Source organism: Ranitomeya imitator, chromosome 3, assembly GCF_032444005.1.
Source record: "Ranitomeya imitator isolate aRanImi1 chromosome 3, aRanImi1.pri, whole genome shotgun sequence".
Classification (NCBI taxonomy): Eukaryota; Metazoa; Chordata; class Amphibia; order Anura; family Dendrobatidae; genus Ranitomeya; species Ranitomeya imitator.
The window spans coordinates 136,885,017-136,912,102 of record NC_091284.1 but is presented as its reverse complement, the minus strand read 5'-3'; the positions used below and the strand labels follow the sequence as shown (position 1 = coordinate 136,912,102).

General features: G+C 41.8%; 1 protein-coding gene across 3 annotated transcripts in view; it reads right to left on the bottom strand.

The window, feature by feature from the left end:
• Positions 1-4,080: 4,080 nt before the first annotated feature.
• RPS6KA3 (ribosomal protein S6 kinase A3) overlaps positions 4,081-27,086 on the bottom strand; it is a 197,835-nt gene continuing 174,829 nt past the window's right edge. For all 3 annotated transcript variants that reach the window (XM_069761490.1, XM_069761491.1, XM_069761492.1), the window contains 7 exons: positions 23,720-23,809; positions 22,532-22,690; positions 20,653-20,814; positions 18,975-19,051; positions 17,623-17,740; positions 8,777-8,917; positions 4,081-6,747 (listed from right to left, as the gene is read on the bottom strand). In XM_069761490.1, coding sequence (XP_069617591.1) covers positions 6,622-6,747; positions 8,777-8,917; positions 17,623-17,740; positions 18,975-19,051; positions 20,653-20,814; positions 22,532-22,690; positions 23,720-23,809 — 873 coding nt within the window. In that variant the 3' untranslated portion in view covers positions 4,081-6,621. The remainder of the gene's footprint in view (positions 6,748-8,776; positions 8,918-17,622; positions 17,741-18,974; positions 19,052-20,652; positions 20,815-22,531; positions 22,691-23,719; positions 23,810-27,086) is intronic.

Below are 27,086 nucleotides of genomic sequence, written 5' to 3'. Positions count from 1 at the left end.
CGACCGCGTACCTCCTTGATGGTTTAAGTAAGCTACTGCCGTGGTGTTGTCGGAGAACACTCTTGTGTGAGAGCCGCTGAGCTGAGGAAGAAAGTGAAGTAGGGAATAATATATCGCCCTCAACTCTTTGACATTCGAAGAACTATCCAGTTCCGAACTAGACCAAAGATCCTGAACCCACTGATCCTTAAAATATGTGCCCCCCAGCCTTTAGGACCAGCATCTGTGGTCACTATACTAGAGGGGGAAATTACCCAGAGAACCCCCCTTGAAAGGTTTTTCTGATTTAACCACCACTTAAGGGAGTGTAATACTTCCGTTGTTAGATAAACTGTTCTATCGAGACAGCCTCTATTCTTGATGTCTTCCTCTAATATAAATTTTTGTAGAAGCCTAGTATGAGCCTGAGCCCACTGGACCGCAGGAATACACGATGTCAGAGAACCTAGTAATGACATGCTCTGTGTGAGTGACATACTACGATTTTCTATTGCTAAGGATACCTTATCAACTATGGAGAATTTCTTATCCTCAGGCAGCTTACAAATCTGGTCAGCTGAATCTAGAAGGAGCCCCAGGAATTTCTGACACTTAACAGGCTGAAGTCTAGATTTTTCCCAATTAACCAGCCACCCCAGGGATTGTAAGGAAATCACTACTTCCCGTAACCTCTGCTCACACTGTAGGGGGTCTTTACCCACAATCAATAGGTCATCCAGATATGGAATGACTAAAGTATCTTTTACTCTTAGGAAAGACATAACTTCCAATAGCAATTTTGTGAAAACCCTTGGGGCCATGGATAATCCGAAGGGCATCGCCTTATATTGTAGATGACGAATTTGTCCCTCTATACAGACTGCTACCCGAAGGAACTGCTGGAATAAATGATGTATAGGAATATGATAGTAAGCATCCTTAAGATCCAATACTACCATGTAACAGTTTGGAAATAGATTCTTTATGGCTGAACGAATGGATTCCATTTTGAATGTTTTAGGCCTTATAAAGGAGTTCAGCTTTCTTAAATTAATTATGGTTCTGAAAGAGCCATCCGGCTTACTAATCAGAAACAAGGGAGAATAAAATCCCCTCCCCATCTGGGAAGATGGGACTTCCACTAGGACTTGTTTGCGTAGGAGGGTTTTAACCTCTGTTTCAAGCGCCTCTTGCTGAGGCCTGGATCTTAAGGTGGTAAGGAGGAAGGAGTCCGGTGGAGTTCTAATAAAGTCTAATGTGAGGCCTGAAGATATTAATTTAATGGCCCAAGTATTTATTGTTATCTCTTCCCATTGTTGCCTAAACTGTTTTAATCTTCCACCCACTGGAGGAATATAATTACTGGAATTTGTCGGCTGGCTTGAATGGACGTTTATTAAACAGGTTTCCTTTTTGTTTAAAATCCTTATTGTTCCATCTGTCTCTGAAGCCTCCCTTCTTTCCGAATGGTGGCTTCCTGAAGGCCCTTCCTGACAGGGTATGGCACATAATTTGGATCTAGATTGGGCATCTCCTTTCCAGTTTTTTAGCCATAAAGCCCGCCTAGCCGTATTGGAGATATTAGCTGTTCTGGCCGCCAGTCGTAGGGAGTCAATAGAGGCATCCGATATAAAGGCAGCCGCACCTTTGATCAAAGGGATAGATGCTCGTAACTTCTCCCTGGATACACCATTTTTAATATTTTGCTCCAGCTGATCCAGCCAGACTAACATTGACCTGCCAGTACATGTGGCTGCAATTGCCGGTTTGAATGCCGTGACACAGGCCTCCCACGATTTTTTAAGGAGCGCATCTGATTTTCGGTCCATGGGATCTGATAAGGAACCTGCATCTTCCACGGGCAAGGAGAACCGGCGAGATGTAGATGCAACTGCAGCATCGACCTTTGGTATTTTGGTCCATGTACTCAAATCTTCGTCATCAAAGGGGTAGCGCCTCTTACAGGGTATTGGTACCAACCCTTTTTGACCTTTACCCCATTCCTTCTTAACGAGGTCCTTTATGGCCTGGTTTATTGGAAACACGTGGCCTTTCCGTTGGGAAAGACCAGCAAACATGATTTCCTGTGGTGTTTGGGGTTCTTTTGACTCAGATACCCCCATCGTATTTCTCACCGATTTAACCAAGTTGTTTATGCCTTCAGTTGGAAAGCAAACAAAGTCTTCTTCCCCTGAAGAGTCAGACAGTTGAGAGACATCAGAGTCGACCTCCCCACTCTCTGCTGACGTGTCAGCTCTAGGTGAGGATACTCTTTTCTTTTTCTCGATATTAATCGAGGAAGAACCGCCCCCTAACGACTGAAGTTCTTCCCGAATTATGAGCCGTATCTCATTCATTTTCACCGATTCCTCCTGCCGTAAGGTGTTATCTATACATGCCTGACATAGACTCTTAGTATAGGAGTCAGGCAGGGGTTCGGTACATATAGCACATTGTTTGTGCTTACTCTTCCCCGTCCTCTTTGCCTAGAATAATACAAGCAAAGGAATCAATATATGCTTCAGTGAAGCTATGTGTACACTCACCCAGCGTATTAATTTTACCGGCTGCGGGGTTGCCTTAGTTTGGGATGTGGAACGGGACGATTTCCTTCCCGATTTATCAGTGGAGTCACTTATCTTAGAGTGTCCACTGCTCTTTTTCCTGGTTTCGCTACTAGGTACTAGTGGCTCTTCCATGGAGTGCACACGGACCTCCTCTTGGGACGACATAATGCACACTGACTGCACTTCTAATCCTGACCTTTATAGTGTAGCCACTCCTGCATACATCCCCTGAAAAAAAAATTTTTTTTTTTTTTTTTTTTTTTTTACTCACAAGTCCGGCGTCCGGACACTGGGATCGCATGGGGGAATCCAATATGGCGGTTCCCCCGGAAATGGTCCTCTGACACCGCGACCCCGGAAGTTCAAGCTTCCTTCCATGGGACGCCGACGCTACTGTGCATGCGCCCGCGTCTGCTGCATACCGGAAGCGCCCTAAGCGCTGCTTCCCACACCATGTCGCCTCTTACCTCTGGAGGGAACGGAGGGAAGATTCCGCCCAGGGACGCCGCACCGCTGCTCAGCTCCACTTAGGAGGGCATTACCGCAGGTATCCACACTGCGCCGTGCATTCATTAGCACTTACCCAACGGTGTCCCAGCAGGGAGACCGTTGGCACCTTCAGGCTTCCCTGTCAGCCGCACCAGATGAGGGGGGAGCCCGCAGGAACATTCCCCCGACACTGTCCACCTGCTCTGGGACCCCTGTCACTCAGCAGAGTCGGTACAGGCGGTAGCCCAGGCAGGCCTTCCTCTTCTTAGCCATAGAGTTTTCTCTGTGGGTTCCCTTCTAGGAACAGGAAACCAACCGAGGAGCGAGGGGGGGCCGCCCATTTTATCTCTCTGTAGGTTTCCTGTTCCTAGGGGCGGATCCCCTCTCTCTAGTGGGTGCTGTCGTGGCGAATAGAAAATTAACTATTTACATCAGGTTTTTGAGTTAAAAGTACTTTTAGAGGTTTTAAGGGGCAACATTTCTCCTTGGGAGCACTAAAGTCCGTGTAAGGAGATTAGGAGATGTAAAGGCCATGCAACACTCTTCTTGTAATTTAAATATGCAACTAGCCTCTTGATGCCTCTTCAGGAGAAAGGATGGAAACTCTTGAATCAGCAATTTTAAAAGCCAATATCGATCTTTTAAGAGGGCCTTGCCACATGGCTTAATATAAAAAGCCAACCCAGGAGCTCCATCCACAGACCTGTTTTCCTGAAGCGTTTTTTAAAAAATGTTTTGTGCATATATGCAACACAGTATTAAGCCGCTTAAGTATGGGCTGGTCACTTTTCATAGCTGATTCATGAATCGGTTAAGAGAAGGGAAAAAAAAAAGTTGTTGCCCTATGGACAATAAGTCATTTCGGCAGTCACACTTTTTGGCATTTTTCTATTGCTTTCTCAGGCAGAATCTGACCGAAAAAGAATTTGTGCACAAACCCTTTGACAAATGTGTAGTATTAAGAATGGGGTCTAAGACAACTCCTTCAAAAGCAAATCGAACAAAAACAAAAAAAAAAATCATACTTCAAACACCACAAACCTAGTTCATGTAGGTATTTGAAAGTTTATTATATAAATGTCTGGATTTTCTTTAGAAGATTACAAAACTGATTAACATATATGTACAAGCAATGATTACCTTTAAGAATGGATCATAGTGGATAAATATTTACGGTTACATTTCAATGCAGGTGATGAGAGATATTCTCACTTGATTGTACTATGACACTGTACTCTAGTTTACTGCAATGGAAGCATTGATAAGCGTCTTCCAAAAATTGGATGATGGCAAAAGGGAGAAGAAATACAGAATTCTACTTCAAGTATGATAATGGTACTGACATGCCATGCAAAGTCTAATATAAAGAAGGATTGTACAATAACTGTAGAAAAATATTCTCTGATTCATAATAAAAAAAAAGTTACACAGCCCCTCCCACTGGAGATACAGTAATTCCAAAATAATTACATCCCTTTGTGTACAATGTCCCTTTATTCAGTGGTGGAATTAAGTCATAGAACACATCATTTTCACAAGAGAAAACTCATCCGTTATACAATACAGTTTAATTAAAAGGAATCTGTCATCAGGTTTATGCCACCTAATTTGAGAGTACCAGAATGTAGAGGCAGACCTTGATTCTAGTGATGGATCACTTACTGGCCTGTAGTTTTGATAAAAATCACTGTTTTATCATCAGGAGATTATCACTATAGGACTAGTAATCTTTTATATGCATGAGCTCTGTATAACCCAGTCCAACCACTGTTTGGCAGCTGTCTGCCTATGCACGGTACATACAGAAAACTGTCAGTGATGTGGGCGGGGTTATATAGAGCTCAGCATTCAGAGCTCTGCTAGATCTCCAGCAGGGAAAACAGGGATTTTATCAAAACTCCAGCCTCCAGTAAGTGATACATCATGCTGCTCTCAGATCGGGTTGCAAAAAAAAAAAAACAAAAAAAAAAAAAAACAAAACACCCCGCAAACATACCTGGTGACATTTCCTTCAAGAAGAATATCGCCTCTCCAGACATTTACTCTGCAGTGATAAAGAAAAATCTAAATGCCAAAATTAATTAAAAAAAATAAATCACATACCGGTTTGTCAGGCAAACAAATAACATATCTAAAGCTCAAAACTGCTTGAAGGGGGGGGATGAAGTTAATAAAAAAAAAATGGAACAATAGAAGGAAAGTCGTCCGTCACCACTGCCACGGATTAAATCCGGGTTTCCACAGGCTGCTGGGATAAGTTACAGCTCCGTATTTCATCCGCACACAGCTCCGATGGCCATACGGTCTTACCGCAGTTCACTGGAAAGAATTGGTGACATGAACAACTTGATTTTAGGACAAAATACAAATCAATGGACGCTTACTTGTTCTATTGCTTGCTTATAATACAATGCGGAAGAAGTGAAGATAGGTAAGAGAAGGTGGTCTCTCCACTGCTTTATCACCAGGCAGGAAAGCGGAGACCCCCTGTACACGCAATGGCTATGTGAAAGTCATCACTGCTCACGTATACATATGGAATACGTTATCGTATGGCGGCCTGCACAGGAACGCTTACATCACAGAACCTACAAGCATCTACCCAGTTCCAGTAGAAATGATGCTTCCATCACTGCCCGGATGACACAACTGAGGCAAGGATTACATGATTTGAGAAGAGCTAATGCTTGGACTAAGTTTTAGAATGAAGGCTGGGGAGCTTTCTCGTGGCTTTGTTCAGCCAAAGCTTCATGGCATTTAAACCCAACATCATCAAGTGAAGTATTACAAACAAAAAAGGCAGTAGAGCATGGATCTAACCGGATAATGCTGCACATCGGCTGTACGTGGTCTATCAAGTCATTTGTGCAGAGTCATAGCGTGCGGGCCAATCAATACCAGTGACGGCCATTTCTTTAGAGAACAGGCTCATGTTCTCCGGTAAGTGTTGGATCGTGTTACATTCAGACGCAGTGACACAGCTGCACTTTCTGAGGACGCACCGCCACTCCTGTGGGAGTCTCAGACCGTACAGGACGACATTGTGAAACCAATACAAGGCATAACAACTGAATAGAAAAAATAAAATAAGAGGTAAATTCGAGGACACAGTAAGAAATCAGGCAACGAATGAAACATAGAAAACTGCCATGAAATAAGCTGACACATCTGCATGGCACGAAGGTCGAGCATTTAACGAACAACGCTTTGAAATCACATAAGTGCTGAAAATGAAGAGTATCTAAATCCCACTGAAATGGGAGACTAAAAACTCCCTATAAAAAAAAATATTGGTTGCCATTGCTTCAGTGTATTCTTCATGCCAGGGAGGAGGGAAGTCTTATTGCTCCGCATTGTTGGAGGACCAGTCTTACACTTGTATCATATCACAGACTGGCCATTTGAGTCAGTAAGGTACAAGGGTTGCCATCAACCAGGTAAAGAGAACAGACAAAAAGCAGCAGCATTGATGGTGATCCGGCAGAGAGCAGGTGCCTGCCGGAGGGTCTCTTTTTGATATGTGCGATCTCTGTTGGCTTGGGTTTGTGCTGTGGATCTTCAGCTCTAGCACTCTGCAGACAGACGTTCACAGGGCGGTGGAGGTAATCTTCTTTATACCTCGCCTTTGGGCGAGAGTGGAACGGCCAACAGGTTCCAGCACTGGAGACAATGGATTGAGGTTCAAAGCAGAATATGTTGCGGCCATAGCTCCCTATAGAGGACAGAGAACATGTCAGTATAAACACATGAAATAGGGGGCGCCTCTGACATAGGGCAAATATAACAATACAACAGGAACAAATATCACCAGGAAAGATGATAGGAAGGAAAGACATTCGCTCATGTAAGTCGTATACTCCATAACAGAAAACAACCCATCTGTGATAGTATTACCCGTACATACCCCCAGTCTGGAGACGGGAAAGCTACAAGTTCAGAAAGATTAGGCACACAATCCATCCCATACTAAGTAGTAATAAACAGGGGCCAATAGCCAGATCAAACAATATATAGGTTTGGGCACTAACACAAGGTTTCCCATTATTTAACACCTGGACGTCACATAAGAGTCTATATATGATCACTAACACTGCAATGCAGCAGGAGAGCGACACTAATCTGTACCACAGAGAATTCTGCCCTGGTCCTCACCCCATGTACAATGATGAAACATGAGCTGGGGCTTCAACTAACTCACATTCAACCCTGTGTCTGCCATAATGACACAGGCCAACATTATAGGACTTAAAGAAATCGGAGCTGCTGATCCTCACACCCCCTCTTTCCAAAGCTGGAACACCGGAGGACCTCCACACGATCAGGAAGAACTGCCCGAGGCTCCTGCAAGCTGTGGCCGATACTGACAAGTAATAGCTGGAACACATTCAGGGTTTGGTGACTGATAACAGTGCTACAACTATAGGACTGCAGACCATGCTTGCTCATATTTAACCCTTTAAGGAACGGGACAATTTCTGCTCTTACACCCCTGTCTCGCCTTCCCTCCCCTTCTTCTAATAGCCATAACTTTTTTAATCTTCAATTGACATCGCCACATTGTGATTTTTTTTTTGTGGGCAGAATTGTTGTTTTGAATATCATTCATTTTACCAAACCATACACTGAAAAAAAAGATACAAGTGGGGTGAAATGGTAAAAAAAAAAAAAAAAAAACACCGTATAAAGTTTGGCCTTTGTACTGTATTCACAGGGCAGTAAAAATGACTAATTCTACATAACTTTTGTATATTCCGTCCACGGAGCTGATCAACTAGAAATGGTTATTTGCTCCGGAGCTGTACTTGTGTGTACCCCTAAACGGCAGCAATTAAATACTGTAATGAAATGTAGGAAGCAAAAATATAAATTTTGGCATTTAGATTTTATTTTTGGCATATAACGTATGCATAAATTCCTATATTGCCAGACTTTCAGACACAATCAACTTTTTTTTTTTTAATGGGAAAATGTTTACAATATTTTTTGAAACATTACTTATTTTTTGGGAACTTGAAATCGGTGACCGATCAGTGCAATTGTGCTTTTCCTAGGAACGCCAACCTCTGGCCGAGCTTCATAGTGGGGCTAAGGTTGCAGCCACTTGGGCCTTCATCGGGACCTCAGCTGCCACAGAAACACAGATTCGGGTGCGGCCATTTAAAAAGGCTACTGACGTTGTTTGACAGTGGGTAACAGCAGTGATCGAAGCTTTCTCTAGCCGCTGCTCTTCTTGACAGGTGACACTATGTAACACAACTGGCATCTGCCATTTTTGAAGTGGGCTGAGCTCCTGAGCCCACGCCACACACCTCAGTGATCTATGATGAACGTCACACAGGTAGTCATTGTAATACATTTCCCAGCTAATTTATAGTTTAAAGAGTTGCTCATAATGGGCACTCTTCCTTTATTAGTAGGGTCTCCCAAAAATAAATCCAGGAAGGTTTGGCTGTGGAAATTCCCAAAGAGGCTGTAATTGCTGGCAAAGTGTCTTCAATTTCACCACAGTGCCCCCCACAGGGGAAATAAAGCATTGCACAGTTCTAAATGAAATCAGTCCTAAGTCCTCTAGATAGACAAACGCCATCTGCACTTGATACTCAAAGGATCTTGAAGTGGAAGCTCGTTATTATCTCTGCGCTTCAGGGTTAGAGAATCTAATCAGAAATCTGTCCTGTCCATGTAACAGTGCTACATGCCTTCTCAATCACACATACACACTTATACGCAGTATTTCTTACCTTTACTAGGTGAGGAGCATCCTGACGGTTGAGCTGGAACTGAGGCAGCTGGTCACAGTGCACGATCCAGGGATGCTTTAGTACCTGGGCTGCTGTTAATCTTTGATGTGGATCCACGTGAAGCATTTTTGACACCAAATCCTAATAAAGCATAAACCAGTCTGAGTTCAACATTCATAACGTGGCTAAATACCGGCATGAATACTACTACAGAAAAGCGACATCATAAAGTAATGCACACCCATTGTAAGTCACAACCAAATTAAAAATTAAAGGTCATCTGTCTGCAGATTTTTACTAACTCATTTGACAGAAGCATGATGTAGGCAAAGAGAACCTAAATCCAAAGACGTATCACTTAGATTACTGGGTATAGCAGTTTTTAGATATAGCAATGCAGCAGAGCTGAGAAAGCTAACCCTGCCCATAACAGGCTGTGTATCTATATACTGAAAGAAATTAACTGGAGTATAAGTTGATACACATGCAATGGGTAGGAGCATGTTCACACAGGACATTAAACAGACTATGAATGTATATATTGTACAGACAGTGAGCTGCTTATCACAGGAAGGGGCGGAGTCGGACTAAAAATAATCAAAAAGTGCAACTGTGCGATATTACTATATATATATATATATATATATATATATATATATATATATATATATATATATATATATATATATTATAATATAATATAAAGTGCCAATGTGCTGTGACCATAGGAGAGGTCAGAACCTGTGCACTCCACATCAATCATGTGAAACTATGTGCAAAGAGAGGGTCAGAATAGCACAGCAGTGAATCGTCGTCATATACCTGTGGGGGACTGGGTCCTGTGGCTGCTTACACCAGACGCGCGTTTCGGAGCACTGTCCTTCGTCAGGGGGACTGACGAAGGATATATATATATATATATATATATATATATATATATATATATATATATATATATATATATATATATATATATATATATATATATATATATATATATATATAGTAATATCGCACAGTTGCACTTTTTGATTATTTTTAGTCTTGCCCCCCATTTCTCCGTATTAAATATTTTTAAAATATTTTTTTTTATAAATTTTTTTTCACGGATTAACACTTTGTTTTTTGTGGTCATCTGTGGCACAGCTGAAGTAAAAATCCTGAGTAGGTTATATCTGGGGTTATTTTCTTGCTGGGAACTATTATGTTTTTATCCTGCTGCGCAATTTTTGTTATTTAATATTTTATTCGTATGTATTATCATATATTTTATGTAATCAATTGCCACTTGCTGAAAATAAAGGCTTTAATTTCTAAATTCCCCTGGATTGGTATACTTTTCTGGTGGTTTTCCTGTTCAGTGCTTTGGTTTTTAATACTCACATTCCGATGTCTGTCACGTCCCCCGGCGTCAGCTTCCTTGCACTGTGTAAGCGCCGGCCGTAAAGCAGAGCGGTGACGTCACCGCTGTGCTCTGCTTTACGGCCGGCCGGCGCTGACCGTGCAGGGAAGCTGACGGCGGGGGACATGACAGACATCGGAATGTGAGTATGTGCTGTTTTTTTTTTTACTTTTAAAATGGTAACCAGGGTAAATATCGGGTTACTAAGCGCGGCCCTGCACTTCGTAACCCGATGTTTACCCTGGTTACAGGTGAACAAGCCGATCTAGCGATGACAGCGGGTGATCAGTGACCAAAAAAAGGTCCTGATCATTCCCCAGCAACCAACGATCTTCCAGCAGGGGCCTGATCGTTGGTCGCTGTCACACAAAGATATCATTAGCGGGATCGTTGCTACGTCACAAAAAGCGTGACGTTGCAACGATATCCTTAACTATATCGTTATGTGTGAAGGTACCTTAATACATCATGCAGTCTTCAGATTACATATAAAAAACCTGCTGACAGATTCCATAGAATAAAATATATAATGTGCAAAAAAATAAAAATAAAAACCCACAAATGTTAACACTTAAAAAGCAACATTTAAAGTGAGTCTGTCAACAGGATTTTGCCAAGTTAACTACATGCATTGTCGGGTTGGCATTGTTAAACTGATTAAAATGATACCTGGAGGTGAAGAAATCCGTCTTGTGGTTCCTGTGTAATGAGTGTTAGAGGTTTTAAGTTATTGATATACCCGTGCTCCGTGGCGGGAATGTAGGCAGAGTCTTATCTTCCTGCTCTAAGCCAGAGAAACCAAGGAAAGCCGCCCGAAGGGAGAGGGAGACACTGTATGTGCTATGGGGGTGGCCTGTGGACAGGTCTTTTCTTGGTTTCTCTGGCTTAGAGCAGGAAGATAAGACTCAGCCCACAATCCCGCCCCGCAGCACAAGAATCTCATCAACTGAAAATTTCTGACACTTATTACACAACATCCATAAGACAGACTTCTTCACCCCAGGTTTCATTTTAATCATTTTAACACTGACAACCTGACAATGCCTGTAGTTACTTCGCAAAATTCTGCTGACAGGTTCGCTCTAAGCCCAAGGATTCCAGGCTGTAAGCTTAGATCTAAACTGCACCATACAGAGCACATCTGTTCTATAGTAACGATTGAGATGACTGCTGTAATAATTCAGACCAGCTGGAACTTCCGAGAACTAAAAGAACTATGTAGCGTGGTGCCCAAGCTTCACATTATTGTTGTCCATAGATGCACTCACTCCATCCATAAGACACAGGTAATACAATTTGATTTGGTATACATCCTATATACGAGGGGCGTTCATTAAAGATTTCCCCTGACCCACTTCTATTTAGCACAGGACTGCATACGTCTAATGACACAAGTCTCTATAGGTTACATGGCAATTTGCAACTCAGAACTGATAGTGGTCTTGATTTTACAGGTGCTGAAGTGGTGTGAGGTTTGATAATGGACCCAGTGGAATACAGAGCAGTCATCAAGTTCCTTTACTTGAAAGGCCGCACAGCAAAGGAGACGTTCAATGAGATAAAAAGGGGTTTATGGTGATGATTCCCCATCACATGATGTAGTCAAGAACTTACATTGTCAATTCTATTGTGGTCGGACTTTGGTGCAACAGCGCCAATTCCAGGGCGTCCCCACTCTGATATTGATGAACACACCAGCCAACAAGTGGAGGTCACCATTTTGGAAAATCACCGCATAACCATTCGCCACCTAACCCAAAATGTCAAGACTAGTGTGGGGTCCATGGAAAAAAAATCATCCAAGACCATCTTCACATGCATAAGGTATCCGCTCGCTGGGTTTCCCAGCTGCTCACACCTTTCCAGAAGCAGGAACGAGTCGAATGCTCTCAGGCTCTATTGACTACGTGCCACGGAAACCAGGAGGATTTTCTCAACAGACTGATAACAGGATGAAAGCTGAGTCCATCACTATGATCCTGAGACTAAAGTCCAGTCGATGCAATGGAAACATCACGACTGCCTGCCTAGATGTAGATCTAGATGTAGCACAGCTTGACCCGTCGTGGGACTAACGGATCATCATCATCTCTGCGGAAAGGTGAGGAATATTGCTGTTTGTTATATTAACTCTTTTGCAGAAGACAGTGGAGTCTGGGGAATGGACGATGTTGTACGTATGGTTTAATTAAAATTTATCAAAGGAGTCTGTCATTCAAATTAACCCCTTAATGACGTTGGGCATAAGTACGCACACGTCGCACTCACTCCCTTTGATGTGGGCTCCGGCAGTGAGCCCACATCTTTCCCAGCACATATCAGCTGTCTCTAACAGCTGACATGTGCCCGGAAAAGCCACAGGTGGAATCGCGATCCACCCAGAGCTATTAATCCGTTAAATGCTGCTGTCAAACACTGACAGCAGCATTTAACATGCACTTTTGGCAATTGTGCAGGAAATCCGCCCATAGGTGACCCTGTCATGTGATCACAAGTCAACCTTGTAGATTGTGAGCCCTCGCGGGCAGGGTCCTCTCTCCTCCTGTACCAGTTGTGACTTGTATTGTTCAAGATTATTGTACCTGTTTTTATTATGTATACCCCTCCTCACATGTAAAGCACCATGGAATAAATGGCGCAATAATAATAATAATAATAATAATAATAATAATAATAATAATAATAATAATAATAAACAACAACAACAACGTGTCGGCATGACAACCAGAGGTCTCCTGGAGACCTCTATGGTTGTCACTGCTGGATTGCTATGAGCGCTGCCCTGTGGTCAGCCCTCATAGCAAGTGAGCAGTTCTGCTGCATGCAGGCAGGCAATCTGAGCATTGCCTGTATGTAGCAGAGCCGATCGTGTTATGGCAGCTTCTAGTCTTCCATGGAAACTATTGAAGCATGCCAAAAAAAAAAAAAAAGTTTTTTAAAAAATATTTAAAATATATTAAAGTTAAAATCACCCCCCTTTTGCCCCATTCAAGAAAAAAAACAAAAAAACTAACATATTTGGTTTGTGTTCAGAATAGCCTGATCAATAAAAAAAAAAAGGATAAACCAGATGACTAAACGGCGTAGCAAGAAAAAGAGTAAAAACGCCACAATTCTGTTTTTTTGGTCGCCACGACATTGCATTAAAATGCAATAATGGGCCATCAAAAGATCGTATCTGCTCCAAAATGGTATCATTAAAAATGACAGCTCACCGTACAAAAAATAAGTCCTCACCCAACCCGAGATCACGAAAAATGGAGACGCTGTGTATCAGAAAATGGCACAAATTTTTTTTTTAAAATAAAGTTTAGAATTTTTTTCACCACTTAGATAAAAAAAAAAGTACCTATACTGGTTTGGTGTCTATGAATTCATAATGACCTGGAAAATCATAATGCCAGGTCAGTTTTAGCATTTAGTGAACATAGTAAAAAAAGCCAAACAAAAAACTGGGATTGCACTCATCTTGCAATTTCAATGCACTTGGATTCTCCCCCCCACCCCGTCGTTTTCCAGTATAGAATATGTTAAAACCAATGGTGTCCTTCAAAAGTACAACTTGTCCTGCAAAAAACAAGCCCTCACATGGCTATATTGACTGAAAAATAAAAAAGTTATGGCTCTGGAAAGAAGGGGCGCAAAAAACGAAAACGAAAATACCTCTGGTAATAAAGGGGTTAAAGGACTTTTTCTGTGTTTTTTTTAAACTATATGACTATGGGGTTTGTAATCGGGGCGTCTTATTGACTCCTCCTTATTACTAACGTCAGGGCTTGATGTTACCCAACAATACAAAGGTGACATCAACCCCCCAACTATCACCCCACTTGCCACTGCTACAGGGCAAGTGGGAAGTGAGAGGATAAGTGCCAGAATTGGCAAATCTTAGTCCGGCTTCACACTCAGCGTATGAAAATACGGTCCGTATATTACGGCCGTAATACGCTGAAATGTCCCGAAAATAGTGGTCCGTAGCTCCTCCGTAGGCAGGGTGTGTCAGCGTTTTTTGCGCATGGCATCCTCCGTATGTAATCCGTATGGCATCCGTACTGCGTGGTTTTCTCGCAGGCTTGAAAGCCGGTAATTCAATTACCGGCTTTTTCTTTCTCCTTCCTAAAAGCCGACATGATTTGAGACATGGTTTACATACAGTAAACCATGTCTTCTCTCCATTTTTTTGCAGATTCCACACTACTAATGTCAGTAGAGTGTATCTGCAAAATTTGGCCGTTCTAGCTCTTAAAATAAAGGGTTAAATGGCGGAAAAAATTGGCGTGGGCTCCCGCGCAATTTTCTCCGCCAGAGTAGTAAAGCCAGTGACTGAGGGCAGATATTAACAGCCTGGAGAGGGTCCATGGTTATTGGCCCCCCCCTGGCTAAAAATATCTGCCCCCAGCCACCCCAGAAAAGGCACATCTGGAAGATGCGCCTATTCTGGCACTTGGCCACTCTCTTCCCATTCCCGTGTAGCGGTGGGATATGGGGTAATGAAGGGTTAATGCCACCTTGCTATTGTAAGGTGACATTAAGCCTAATTAATAATGGAGAGGCGTCAATTATGACACCTATCCATTATTAATCCAATTGAATGAAAGGGTTAAATAAAACACAAACACATTATTTAAAATTATTTTAATGAAATAAAAACAATGGTTGTTGGAGTATTTTATTCTACGCCCAATCCAATCACTGAAGACCCTCGTTCTGTGAAAGAAAAAACATAATAAACCAACAATATACTTACCCTCCGCAGATCTGTAACGTCCAACGATGTAAATCCTTCTGAAGGGGTTAAAACATTTTGCAGCAAGGAGCTTTGCTAATGCAGGCTGCTCCTTGCTGCAAAACCCCGGGGAATGAGTCTAAATATAGATCAATGAGCTATATTTAGCTTCATTTGCGGTGAGGCGCCCTCTGCTGGCTGTTTATAGATCGTGGGAACTTGCCTAGAAAGCCTGGGAGCTTTCTAGGAAATTTCCCACGATCTATGAACATCCAGCAGAGGGCGCCTCACCGCAAATGAAGCTAAATATAGCTCATTGATCTATATTTAGACTCATTCCCCGGGGTTTTGCAGCGAGGAGCAGCCTGCATTAGCAAAGCTCCTTGCTGCAAAATGTTTTAACCCCTTCAGAAGGATTTACATCGTTGGACGTTACAGATCTGCGGAGGGTAAGTATATTGTTGGTTTATTATGTTTTTTCTTTCACAGAACGAGGGTCTTCAGTGATTGGATTGGGCGTAGAATAAAATACTCCAACAACCATTGTTTTTATTTCATTAAAATAATTTTAAATAATGTGTTTGTGTTTTATTTAACCCTTTCATTCAATTGGATTAATAATGGATAGGTGTCATAATTGACGCCTCTCCATTATTAATTAGGCTTAATGTCACCTTACAATAGCAAGGTGGCATTAACCCTTCATTACCCCATATCCCACCGCTACACGGGAATGGGAAGAGAGTGGCCAAGTGCCAGAATAGGCGCATCTTCCAGATGTGCCTTTTCTGGGGTGGCTGGGGGCAGATATTTTTAGCCAGGGGGGGGCCAATAACCATGGACCCTCTCCAGGCTGTTAATATCTGCCCTCAGTCACTGGCTTTACTACTCTGGCGGAGAAAATTGCGCGGGAGGCCACGCCAATTTTTTCCGCCATTTAACCCTTTATTTTAAGAGCTAGAACGGCCAAATTTTGCAGATACACTCTACTGACATTAGTAGTGTGGAATCTGCAAAAAAAATGGAGAGAAGACATGGTTTACTGTATGTAAACCATGTCTCAAATCATGTCGGCTTTTAGGAAGGAGAAAGAAAAAGCCGGTAATTGAATTACCGGCTTTCAAGCTGTATAGCGCTGGAATAAATATTAATATATATACATATATGTGTCTCACTGAATATATATATATATATATATATATATATATATATATATATATATATATATATATATATATATATATATATATATATATATATATATATATATATATATATATATATATACACCTATTCTATGTGTACACATTTATTCTACCTATTGGACTGTAAGCTGTCAGTGTGATTTTACTGTACACCGCACTGAATTACCGGCTTTTCTCTCTAACAGCGCTGCGTATTTCTCGCAAGTCACACTGCTTGTCCGTGTGAAATCCGTATTTTTCACGCTTCCATAGACTTTCATTGGCGTATTTCTTGCGCAGTACGGTGACAAACGCAGCATGCTGCGATTTTGTACGGCCGTAGAAAGCCGTATAATACTGATCAGTAAAATACGGCAGATCGGAGCAGGGGCATAGAGAATAATTGTGCCGTATTTTTTGCGAGTTTTACGGACGTAGTTTCTGCGCTCTTACGTCCGTAAAACTCGCAAGTGTGAAGCCGGCCTTAGAGTTGATGTTCTTAGCCTGGGGAGGGTAAAGAATCCCCGGTTCCTTCCTAGGCTATTAATATCAGCCCACAGCGGTCTGCATAGCCTTTGTTATCATTAATTATATGGGTACCCAACGTCTTTTTGGGGGTCCCCCATTTTAATAGCCAGTAAAGGCTAAGTAAACAGCTGTGAGTTGATATTAATAGCCTGGGAAGCGCCATGGATATTCCCCCCTTGCCAGGCTATACACATCGGCCCCCAGCCATTGGCTTTTGTTCTGCTACACACTGTACTAATTGTATTTGTCAATGACACCCATCTATGCTATGTGTATGTACTGTAATATATATATATATATATATATATATATATATATATATATATATATATATATATATATATATATATATATATTTTAGTATTATTGTTTCTAAATGATTCCGAACTTGAACTCTCTTTCCATTATTTGAGGTCTGAAAGCACTTTTTTTTTTGTTTGATTTTTTTTTTTAAATTTTGACCATTTCTCCTTTCCAGAAGAAAAATACAAAATTTATTGCCTGGAAATTCAGAGACATGTCAGAAGTTTATAGAATAAAAATTTACATTTTACTCAAAAATATACCAATAAAGAGAAAAGTCAGAAAAACTGAACATTTTGCAGTGGTCTCAATTTTTGCCAGAGTTGCTGGCTTTTCAAAGGACATCGGTGTGTAAAAATCAGAAAGCACTCGCATGGTCAGAGTGCTGTGCACTTTTTTTGGTCGCACCCATTGGCTTGCATTGGCGAATATGCTTGAGGAAAAAAAAAACGCTGATGTGAGCTGCCCCATAGATTACCACTGGGCTGGGTGCTATGCGATGTTCTCGCATAGCACTTGGCTGTATTCTACGGTAGTGTGACCCCGGCCTTACACAAATACTAAATGCAAAAGAAAAAAGAAAAAATAGGATATATGTGTTTACACAACTTAAAGCAACAAATAACAGTTTGAAAAGAGACAGAATGGAATATATTTGCTATGAATGCAATTGATTTTATAAATAAAAGGATAGATAACAGACCTTAGCAATATCGGAAACTGAATTCCAGTAACCCCCACTTAGCGAGAACTTTCCGCTACCTATTCTTGCTAATATTTCTTCAGGAGTATCATCAGGTCCATTTGCGAATGGGGTATATCTGCAAATCAATACATACAGTACATTTATTACTTATTTATAGTGCTTATGTAGCACCAACATACTCTGCAGTGCTTTACAGACATTATTCACTATCTATGGACAGAGTAAATTGGGGTATGAAAGCCAAGCAAACAAAGAGAAAACAAAACAAAAAAAAATATTGGAGGCTAATAATAAAATGATAATCAAAAGAATGGTGTCTAAATTCCCAAAGGATTTAAGTAGTGTTCATGTTTTGGATTTAACCTCTTCTCAACATCCGGCATACATGTAAGGTGCAAGTCAGGAGCAGACATGTGGAGCGGGCTTCACAGGCTGACCCTGCGCCATGCCCAGCAGATGATTGTGTGTCACAGCCATCATCTGCCTCTAAGACGCGGGTGGAGTGGTGCACCACTTGCAACTGTGACAGGAACATCAACAGTGCGCCGGCAAGGGGGTGCTTCATTCTATGTTCCCACACACACAAAAAAGAAGCTTAAAAAAAAATATGAAAAAAAATAAAATAAATAAACGTCTAAAAATTCAAAATCAGCCCGGTTTTTGCCCACTAAAAATAAAGATATTAAAAAAAATTAAGCCATGTGTGGTACTGCAGTGTCCATAAAAGTTTAACTAAAATATAAAACTAAATGGTAAACAGAAAAATAAAAATTTCTAATGCCAAATTGCAATTTTTTTGGTCACCGCAATGCTGCGAAACATCAGTAAGAAAATATCAAAATGTCAGATCTCAGTAAATGGCCTCAAATACGTCCCAATCGACAAAAAACACGGCCTCACATTTCAGCACACGAAAAATCAAACATGGAAAACGATCAGATAATGAAAATGTTGTGATTTTGTTTTTTTCCACCAATAAAAAAAAAAAAAATGTGGACAAAGTTTGGCATCGCCATAATAGTACTGACGTGGACATTCGTGGTCATTTTTACTATACAATGCATTTCCAAAATAGATTTTTATTTTGCAATTTTAAAATACTTGGAATTTCCCCCCCCATTTTACAGTGCATTATGTGGTAAAATAAATCGCATCATGGAAACATACAACTTGTCTATATAAAGAAAAAAAAAAATACTCATTCGTCTTCCTGGACAGAAGAATAAAGTTATGGCTCCTGGAAGACGATGAGGAAAAGATGAAAAAGCAAAAATGGAAATCGGCAATATAAGAGGAAGTGGTTCATACTTGCAGCTAAACATCATTATACATCAGGTATGGACACTCACCCAGTAAGCATGGTGTAGAGGAGAACGCCCAGGCTCCAAATATCACACGCAGCATCATAACCCTGACGCTTTAAAACCTGAAATCCCAAGAGAAGTGTAAATACCTCCGCAGATACATTCAGCAGTGATTTAGTCATTTCATATATTGCAGGAATATTATACCATCATTAACCGGGGAGAAAACAGAGCACACAAAAAGCCGTTCACCTCCTCTATATGAAGGCTCTTACAATGGCACATGTCTACATGGCATCTGCTGCACTTTCGGACATCTTCTAAAAGGTCCCTTAGGGCCGGCTGGACCAGCTGCTCCTCGCCACTTCTGCCTCTTATAGTAGAGGCCTGGGAGCGGCATCATTTTCTTTATGGACTGCCATGCTTTTTCCATTCTACATATATATTATTTAATACACAAAGGACAGTAATACTGATAGGCTTTTCTTATTAAATATTAAATTTGGGAAGATTCTGAATGGGTTCTCTCCATAAAATGGGAAGCAATCATCTGAAAATTGTTAAAAAATGGTGTCATTTTTCTTTTCATTTTTCATATCATTCTTTATATGAAAAAAGTAAATAGTAATCTTGTAGGTTTCACACCGACCACTGGGACATTTTTTCTTAGACTTTGTCCTTTCAGGAAGATTTTTCAGCAAGGATCCATGTTTTCAGAGGTTGGATTACAATGACAGGCATCGCCTCTATACACCCGATTGTACAGGATCCACAGATCACAATAGGTGATGTTTCCGCTCGCTTCCTCCCCTCACTACACAATGACCTTTGCTCAATCATTGCTTTCAGGTTAGTTCATTGTGGCTATGTACATGTAACCAGTGTGAAAATTGCAAGATTTCTCTTTTTATTTTTAATACAGACTGATCGATGACAAAAAAACACATTTAAAATACAATTCTTCACGTAAACCTAATTTAAGCTAAAGATCATTTTGTGATGGTAGCCTCCCTTTACAGAAGCCACATCATACCGGAGGTGGCACAGCGCTGCTCATGGTGGTGTGGCTATAAATGGTACTGCAAGCTCTCTCCAGTGCAAGTGTATGGGAGGAAGCGTGTAGCACCATTTATGACGCTGTGCCACTTCCAATGGCCTGCCTCTTTCAATCAACTGATCGATGGTGGTGGTGTCAGAAATACGACCACACCGATCTAATATTGATGGATGATCACAAGGATCTTTTATCAATAATAAAGTCATGGAAAACACTTCATCTCCATGATATTAGGGTTGGTTAACCCCTATAAAAAAAAAAAAAGCTTTCTTTGAGCAGAGATTGTAGGGTGTTGTTATATATGGAACGCTGAATAGTGAAGGACAAAGTGGATATTAAATAATGTCAGACAATCCTTAATCCAAAAGAGAACTGCAGGTAATGAACATTTCCATGAAGTTCATCACAAGAGTTTCCCAGAGGTGAAAAAATGGCCCAAAAGATTTTAGAAATGAAATGTTGATGATACAAGTGCAGAAAAGCTGGAGAAGATTAAAACGTTTCCATCTCAGACAATTAGAGCAGCGCAATCAAAGTGCAACCAAAATGGTGCAGCCATTCGCTTCAGTGATTTGTAGCTTCCGGTTCTGAGCGGGGATCTCGGGGTTGGCACTGACCCGCAGTACGTTTCTTCCGCAAGCAATAGGACAACTAGTAGACAGTTACCTCAGGAGCTACAAAGTTAGCCGTGTAACAAGGAGTCATCAGCAAACCATTTTCTGCCCTGAGCTGCTTTGCAAATCCAAAGTCACAGATTCTAATAGACTCCGGATTTCCAGACTCGTCCACATAAAGAATATTGCTGGGTTTCAAATCTCTGTGGACCACCTGCCAAAAACAAAGTGACATTGTAAGAGCTTACATTTAATGAGCCCAATGCTAAAAAAAACGGAGCTATTGTGATGCATCTGATATACACGGTCATATAGTCAGAAGTGGAGCCCGCAGACAGGGAGTAAGGGTACCGTCACACTATACGATTTACCTACGATCACGACCAGCGATATGACCTGGCCGTGATCGTAGGTAAATCGTAGTGTGGTCGCTGGGGAGCTGTCACACAGACAGCTCTCCAGCGACCAACGATGCCGAGGTCCCTGGGTAACCAGGATAAACATCGGGTAACTAAGCGTAGGACCGCGCTTAGTAACCCGATGTTTACCCTGGTTACAAGCGTAAAACTAAAAAAAACAAACAGCACATACTTACATTCTGGTGTCCGTCAGGTCCCTTGCCGTCTGCTTCCCGCACTCACTGACTGCCGGCCGTAAAGTGAAGTGAAAGTGAAAGCACAGCCGCTGTGCTCTGCTTTCACTTTACGGCCGGCAGTCACAGTGCGGGAAGCAGGCGGCAAGGGACCTGACGGACACCAGAATGTAAGTATGTGCTGTTTGTTTTTTTTAGTTTTACGCTTGTAACCAGGGTAAACATCTGGTTACTAAGCGCGGCCCTGCGCTTAGTAACCCGATGTTTACCCTGGTTACAAGCGAACGCATCGCTGGATCGCATCGCTAGATCGGTGTCACACACACACACCGATCTAGCGATGACAGCGGGAGATCCAGCGATGAAAGAAAGTTCTAAACGATCTGCTACGACGTACGATTCTCAGCAGGATCCCTGATCGCTGCTGCGTGTCAGACACAGCGATATCGTAAAGATATCGCTGGAACGTCACGAATCGTACCGTCGTAGCGATCTAAATGGTATAGTGTGACGGTACCCTTAGGTGCGCAGGGCCGCGCTTAGTAACCCGATGTTTACCCTGGTTACAAGCATAAAACTAAAAAAAAACAAACAGCACATACTTATATTCTGGTGTCCGTCAGGTCCCTTGCCGTCTGCTTCCCGCACTGTGACTGCCGGCCGTAAAGTGAAAGCAGAGCACAGCGGCTGTGCTTTCACTTTCACTTTACGGCCGGCAGTCAGTGAATGCGGGAAGCAGACGGCAAGGGACCTGACGGACACCAGAATGTAAGTATGTGCTGTTTGTTTTTTTTAGTTTTACGCTTGTAACCAGGGTAAACATCGGGTTACTAAGCGCGGTCCTGCGCTTAGTTACCCGATGTTTACCCTGGTTACCCAGGGACCTCGGCATCGTTGGTCGCTGGAGAGCTGTCTGTGTGACAGCTCCCCAGCGACCACACTACGATTTACCTACGATCACGGCCAGGTCATATCGCTGGTCGTGATCGTAGGTAAATCGTATAGTGTGACGGTACCCTTAGTCCTTTCTTTAAGGTGCGCCAATAACTGCAAGTGAAAATCCAGCCTGTTATATTTATGGATTTCACCCTCCGTAGTGCAAAGGGTGAAATCTGCGCCAAAGCAATCCACTGATAAATGTGTTTTCAACCCCATTTCGCACGAGCCCCGTGTTCCTGCTGACATTTTACCACTCCATGCTACGAAGCTTTATCATGTCTTATAGCCGATCATAAACATATCGCCATAAAGTAGCCACGGGGATGGATTAAGCGAACCATTAACAGCAATCTCTGAATCTTCTTGGAAACTTCATTACACGCGTGCTTCTTTTCCTTACCCACTGTGAATGGAGGTATTCTACGGTTTTGGTTATAGTGTGCAGCACGGCACTAGCTTCCCTTTCGGAGAAGAACTTCTGACGCAGGATTTTGTCTAAAAGCTCCCCTCCTTTCATTAGCTCTGTTACTAAATACACATACTTTCCATCATCATACACCTGCAACACAGAAGACCATATATTAGTACATCTTTCACACTGTCCTTCCCCCATTTACTGAGTTCAGGAGTCGTCAATCTATCAGACGCTGGACATAATCATTCGTTACAATAACCTACACGTAATGTGGAAGGGACTAGTCTATGAAATAAGGATGCAGAGGAAATGTATTCACTTGTTGGTAACACCTCATTAAAAGCTCCCTACTTTCTTCCACATGGAGGCAAAAATTCAGTTTATTATACAAACCCTTGTATGTAGATACATACACTTAAAGGGAATCTGTCAATAGGCCCCATCGGGGAGCAGCACGATGTAGGGGCAGAGATTAGGATTGCACAGTTGTATCACTTACTTTACTGCTTGCTGCAGTTTTCATTAAAAAAAAAACTGTTTTCTCTACTGAAGATCTAGCGGATCTCCGAATGCTGAGCTCTGTATAACCCCGTCCCCACCACTGATTGGCAGCTGTGTGTACACTGTGCATAGGCAGAAGGCTGCTAATCTGTGTATGTGTGTGTGTGTGGGGGGGCACGGTTGCATTACTCGGCAGCAGGCCAAGTAGTCCTCTAGTGAATCTCCTGCTGATAAACTTGGGATTTTATCAAAACTACATTAAGTGATACATTACTGGAATCAAGGTCTCTGCCCATAGATCATGATGCTTTCAGATTGGGCAGCAAAAACCTGATGACAGATTCCCTTTGAAGATCAGAGACCCATTTGTCATTACTATTTGCATGTTTTACTTATGTTACATGGCAACTTATGATGCATTTATCATGAATACCATAACCGAATATTACTTTTTAATGGTTATATGTCACTTACAAATTCATGCTACAGAACAGTACCACTCTATTACAGAAATCACAAAATATCATGGATTCTGCTCACAGAACCCTCTATTGTGTAGTATAACAAAGAAGAAATATGAAATGCATTTTCATTCTGGGCATTTTGAGCTAGTAAATTCATTTAGGTAAAATTAAAACAAAAAAATTAAAAATATAAATAAAACAAACTTACATCTTTCAAAGTGATTATGTTTGGATGCTGGCCATAACGTAGCAAAATCTCAATTTCTTCTGTTGGATCTCGCTTACTCTTATCAATAATCTTTGAGCAAAAAAAAAAAAAAAAGATGAGAAAAAAAAAAAAAACACACAACACAACAAATATTGTAATATACAGTAAAGTATATGCACTAGATGTCAGATATCATGGTTAGTCCTGCCTGGTGACTTGTGGGTTACATCATTAGCACATAAGCAAATGTGGTCGCATTGAAACCAGTAATTTACCAATACATGACAGTCACTGGGGATCCAAATTTATTGCAAAATGACCACATTCACAATTACTTGCAATTTTAGCAGTGCAACAATGCGATATTACAATCACACCATCATAGTCATAATGTAGTTCTAGCCAAGTAGCAAGCTTGATAGCAGCAAATCAAAGCAGCATAAGGAAGCACTCCCAACAAAAGTGTTACACACTAAACCTCTCCCACTGCATGTATAAAAGTATAGGCGAGTGTCAAATATCAGTCGTCTCCCTCACAAGGCTTCAGTTCCAACTAGACGGTTCACACTGGGGGTAGTGTGAGGATCAGAAGTCGCTTTTAGGCCGGAGTCACACTACCGTAGAATATGGGCGAGTGCGATGCGAGAAAACATCGTATAGCACTCGGACCAGTGTTAGTCTATGGGGTAGATCACATCATGGTATATTTCTCAGGTGTATTCGACGTGCGTGTAAAATTGCAGCATGCTGTGATTGTACGTGTATATTGCCCGAGAGTCACCAATGCAAGTCTATGGGTGCGAGAAAAACTCAGACACCACATGGACCATCTGTTTAGCTTGTGACAAATAGACAAACATTTTCCTCATTTCAGCCCACTGAGCCATAAAATTCAATGGGGAAAATCAGTGAGAAATGTAAAGCCATACGGATGTCATATGGATACATGGGTGTGAGAAAATCGTATCATTGCATTACACACGGATGACCATATGGAGAACACTTGTGCGACTCTCGGCAGGGAGACTCGGACTGATTTTTCACACGTTTAGTCCGACTCCAGCCTTACAATGTAAGTCCATAGAGACGCCAAACCAGGCTCCATACACTACAATGTAAAAGTGACTTCCAACTCACAAAAACCTCTGTGCGATCCGGAAAGTCGACAGGAGTTCGGGAATTCTGTTTGTTCCATTTTAGAAACAAACTATTAGAATTAATGTCCATCATGGATCCATGGCAAAACTGATGCAAACAGGAGTGGGGGGCCCCATTGATTATTATGCATCTGAGGTCCATTGTCCAGTCTTAAAACAGAAAAATTTTCTGCATCATGCCCATTTGCTTTAGTTCTTGATAAAGGAAAAATAACAGAACCAGAACAAAAGTCTACGATAATCAAGAGGCCCCTCGGCTCCTGCTTCCAGCAGATAGGATCCATTGTGGCGATGAATTCCCTTTGTCTGTTCATAAAATTTAGAACTGTGAAACGCAGGTGGTATCTCGGCCTCAGATTTTCGTGTTCAGGTATTGATTGCCACAAGACGGCTACAGCTGCATATATTTGTAACCGTTCCTCTCACCAGATGTCAAAGACAGCATGTATCAGAGCCTGGCGGTGTGATTGCAGTCAGGTATGTCTTTCTTTGAAATGCAGCAGTGTTTCAGAGAAAAAGTTGAAAAGTTGTTTGACGACTATAGGAGGAGACCTAGTGCGGCCCCGGGCAGATTCTTACCGTCCTGCTCCATGTGCATAGTGAGAAACCGGTCAATTAGAATGCGGTGGGGAAAAGCCAGCTGGGGCCACACCGCACTAGTTACATCTCCCCTCAAGGTCACCGGCCAGCTGTTCAAAATGGCTGCAATCGCGCAGCCAGGCTCCGATTCATGCGCTGAGGCTCAGGCAGTATGACTAATATAGGTATAGGTATGTATTCAGACAACACTTAGTTACACCCTGCTCATATCTCAAATGCAAAAGTAAGAGGCAACGGCATGGTCATGGATCTCAACATAAGTCACAGTCAGAAAAAAGCCCACCGAAATAAAATATTGATTGTCGGCCATTGGCTTCTTGTTAATTTGTTTTAAAAGAATCACCTTTTTTTGCAGGATTTCTGGTGTAAAACCGTTTAAAAAGGTTTTGTGGAACCTTTGCTATTTACAGGTCAGTCCCTGCAAAACAGAGCGGCCAAAGCCCAGCCAACAAATTCCTCTAGAGATACGTCAGGTCAGTGGTGTAACTCAGGCGAGAAACGTACTTAATATTATTGGCGAGCCACACTCCACACAACCGCAGCGATAGAATGCACCAATCTTGCTTTGCGCAGGCGTGTACTACGGAGGACAGAGAATGAACTTCAATCCAATATTGCGGCCAGCATGCAGCCGGCGGGTAAGGAAAGAATGAATTAAACACCCGAAAACTCCGCCCTTATGACCGCAAACCGGTCCCGCCGAATTCAGGTGACAGGTTCCCTTTAACTGGGGTGTCTCTCAACATTAAGGCGCATCTTAATCCTGTAACACCCATCATTAACCCCTTCATGACCTTGGGGTTTTCCATCTTTGCATTTTCATTTATTGCTTCCCTTCTTCCCAGAGCCACAACTTTTTTATTTTTAAGTCAATATGGCCATTTGAGGGCTTGTTTTTTGTGGGACGAGTGGTACCGTTGGCTTTAAGAGTTACCATATCGTGTACTTGAAAACGGGAGACAAAATTCAAAGAGCGGTGAAATTGCAAAAAGACCGTGCAATTCAACATTTATTTTTTTTACCACGTTCACCAAAACTGACCTGCCATTATGAGTTCACAGATAGCAGACATGTCTAGGTTCTGTTTTATTTAGTTGATGAAAAAATAATTCAGTTTGCAAAAAAAAAAAAAAAAATCTGATCTGAGGTTGGGTGAGGGATTATTTTTATGTGTGCAGAGCTGTCATTTTTATTGATACCATTTTGGAGTAGATACGTTTTGATCGCCGGTTATTGCAATGCTGCAGAGACCAAAAAATGTAATTCTGGAGTTTTGATTTTTTTTCCTCTCGTAACGCCGTATACCGCTCTGATTAATTCTCTTTATATTTTGACACATAGGGTGTTTCTGAAAGCGGAGACAACAAATATGTGTTTTTTATTGTTTTATTTTGAATGGGGTGATTTGACTGACAGCATCATTTAACATGTTAACAGTCGAGGGTGGACCGCGATTCCGACCACGGCACGTCACCTGACGAAATCAGCTGGTGTGCAGGAAAACATGCAGGCTCAGAGCCAGAGCCCGCATGGAGTGCAGGGACATGACCTATGACGTACAGTATATATACGTCATAGGTCGTGGAGGGATTAAGATTGGAGCACAAAAC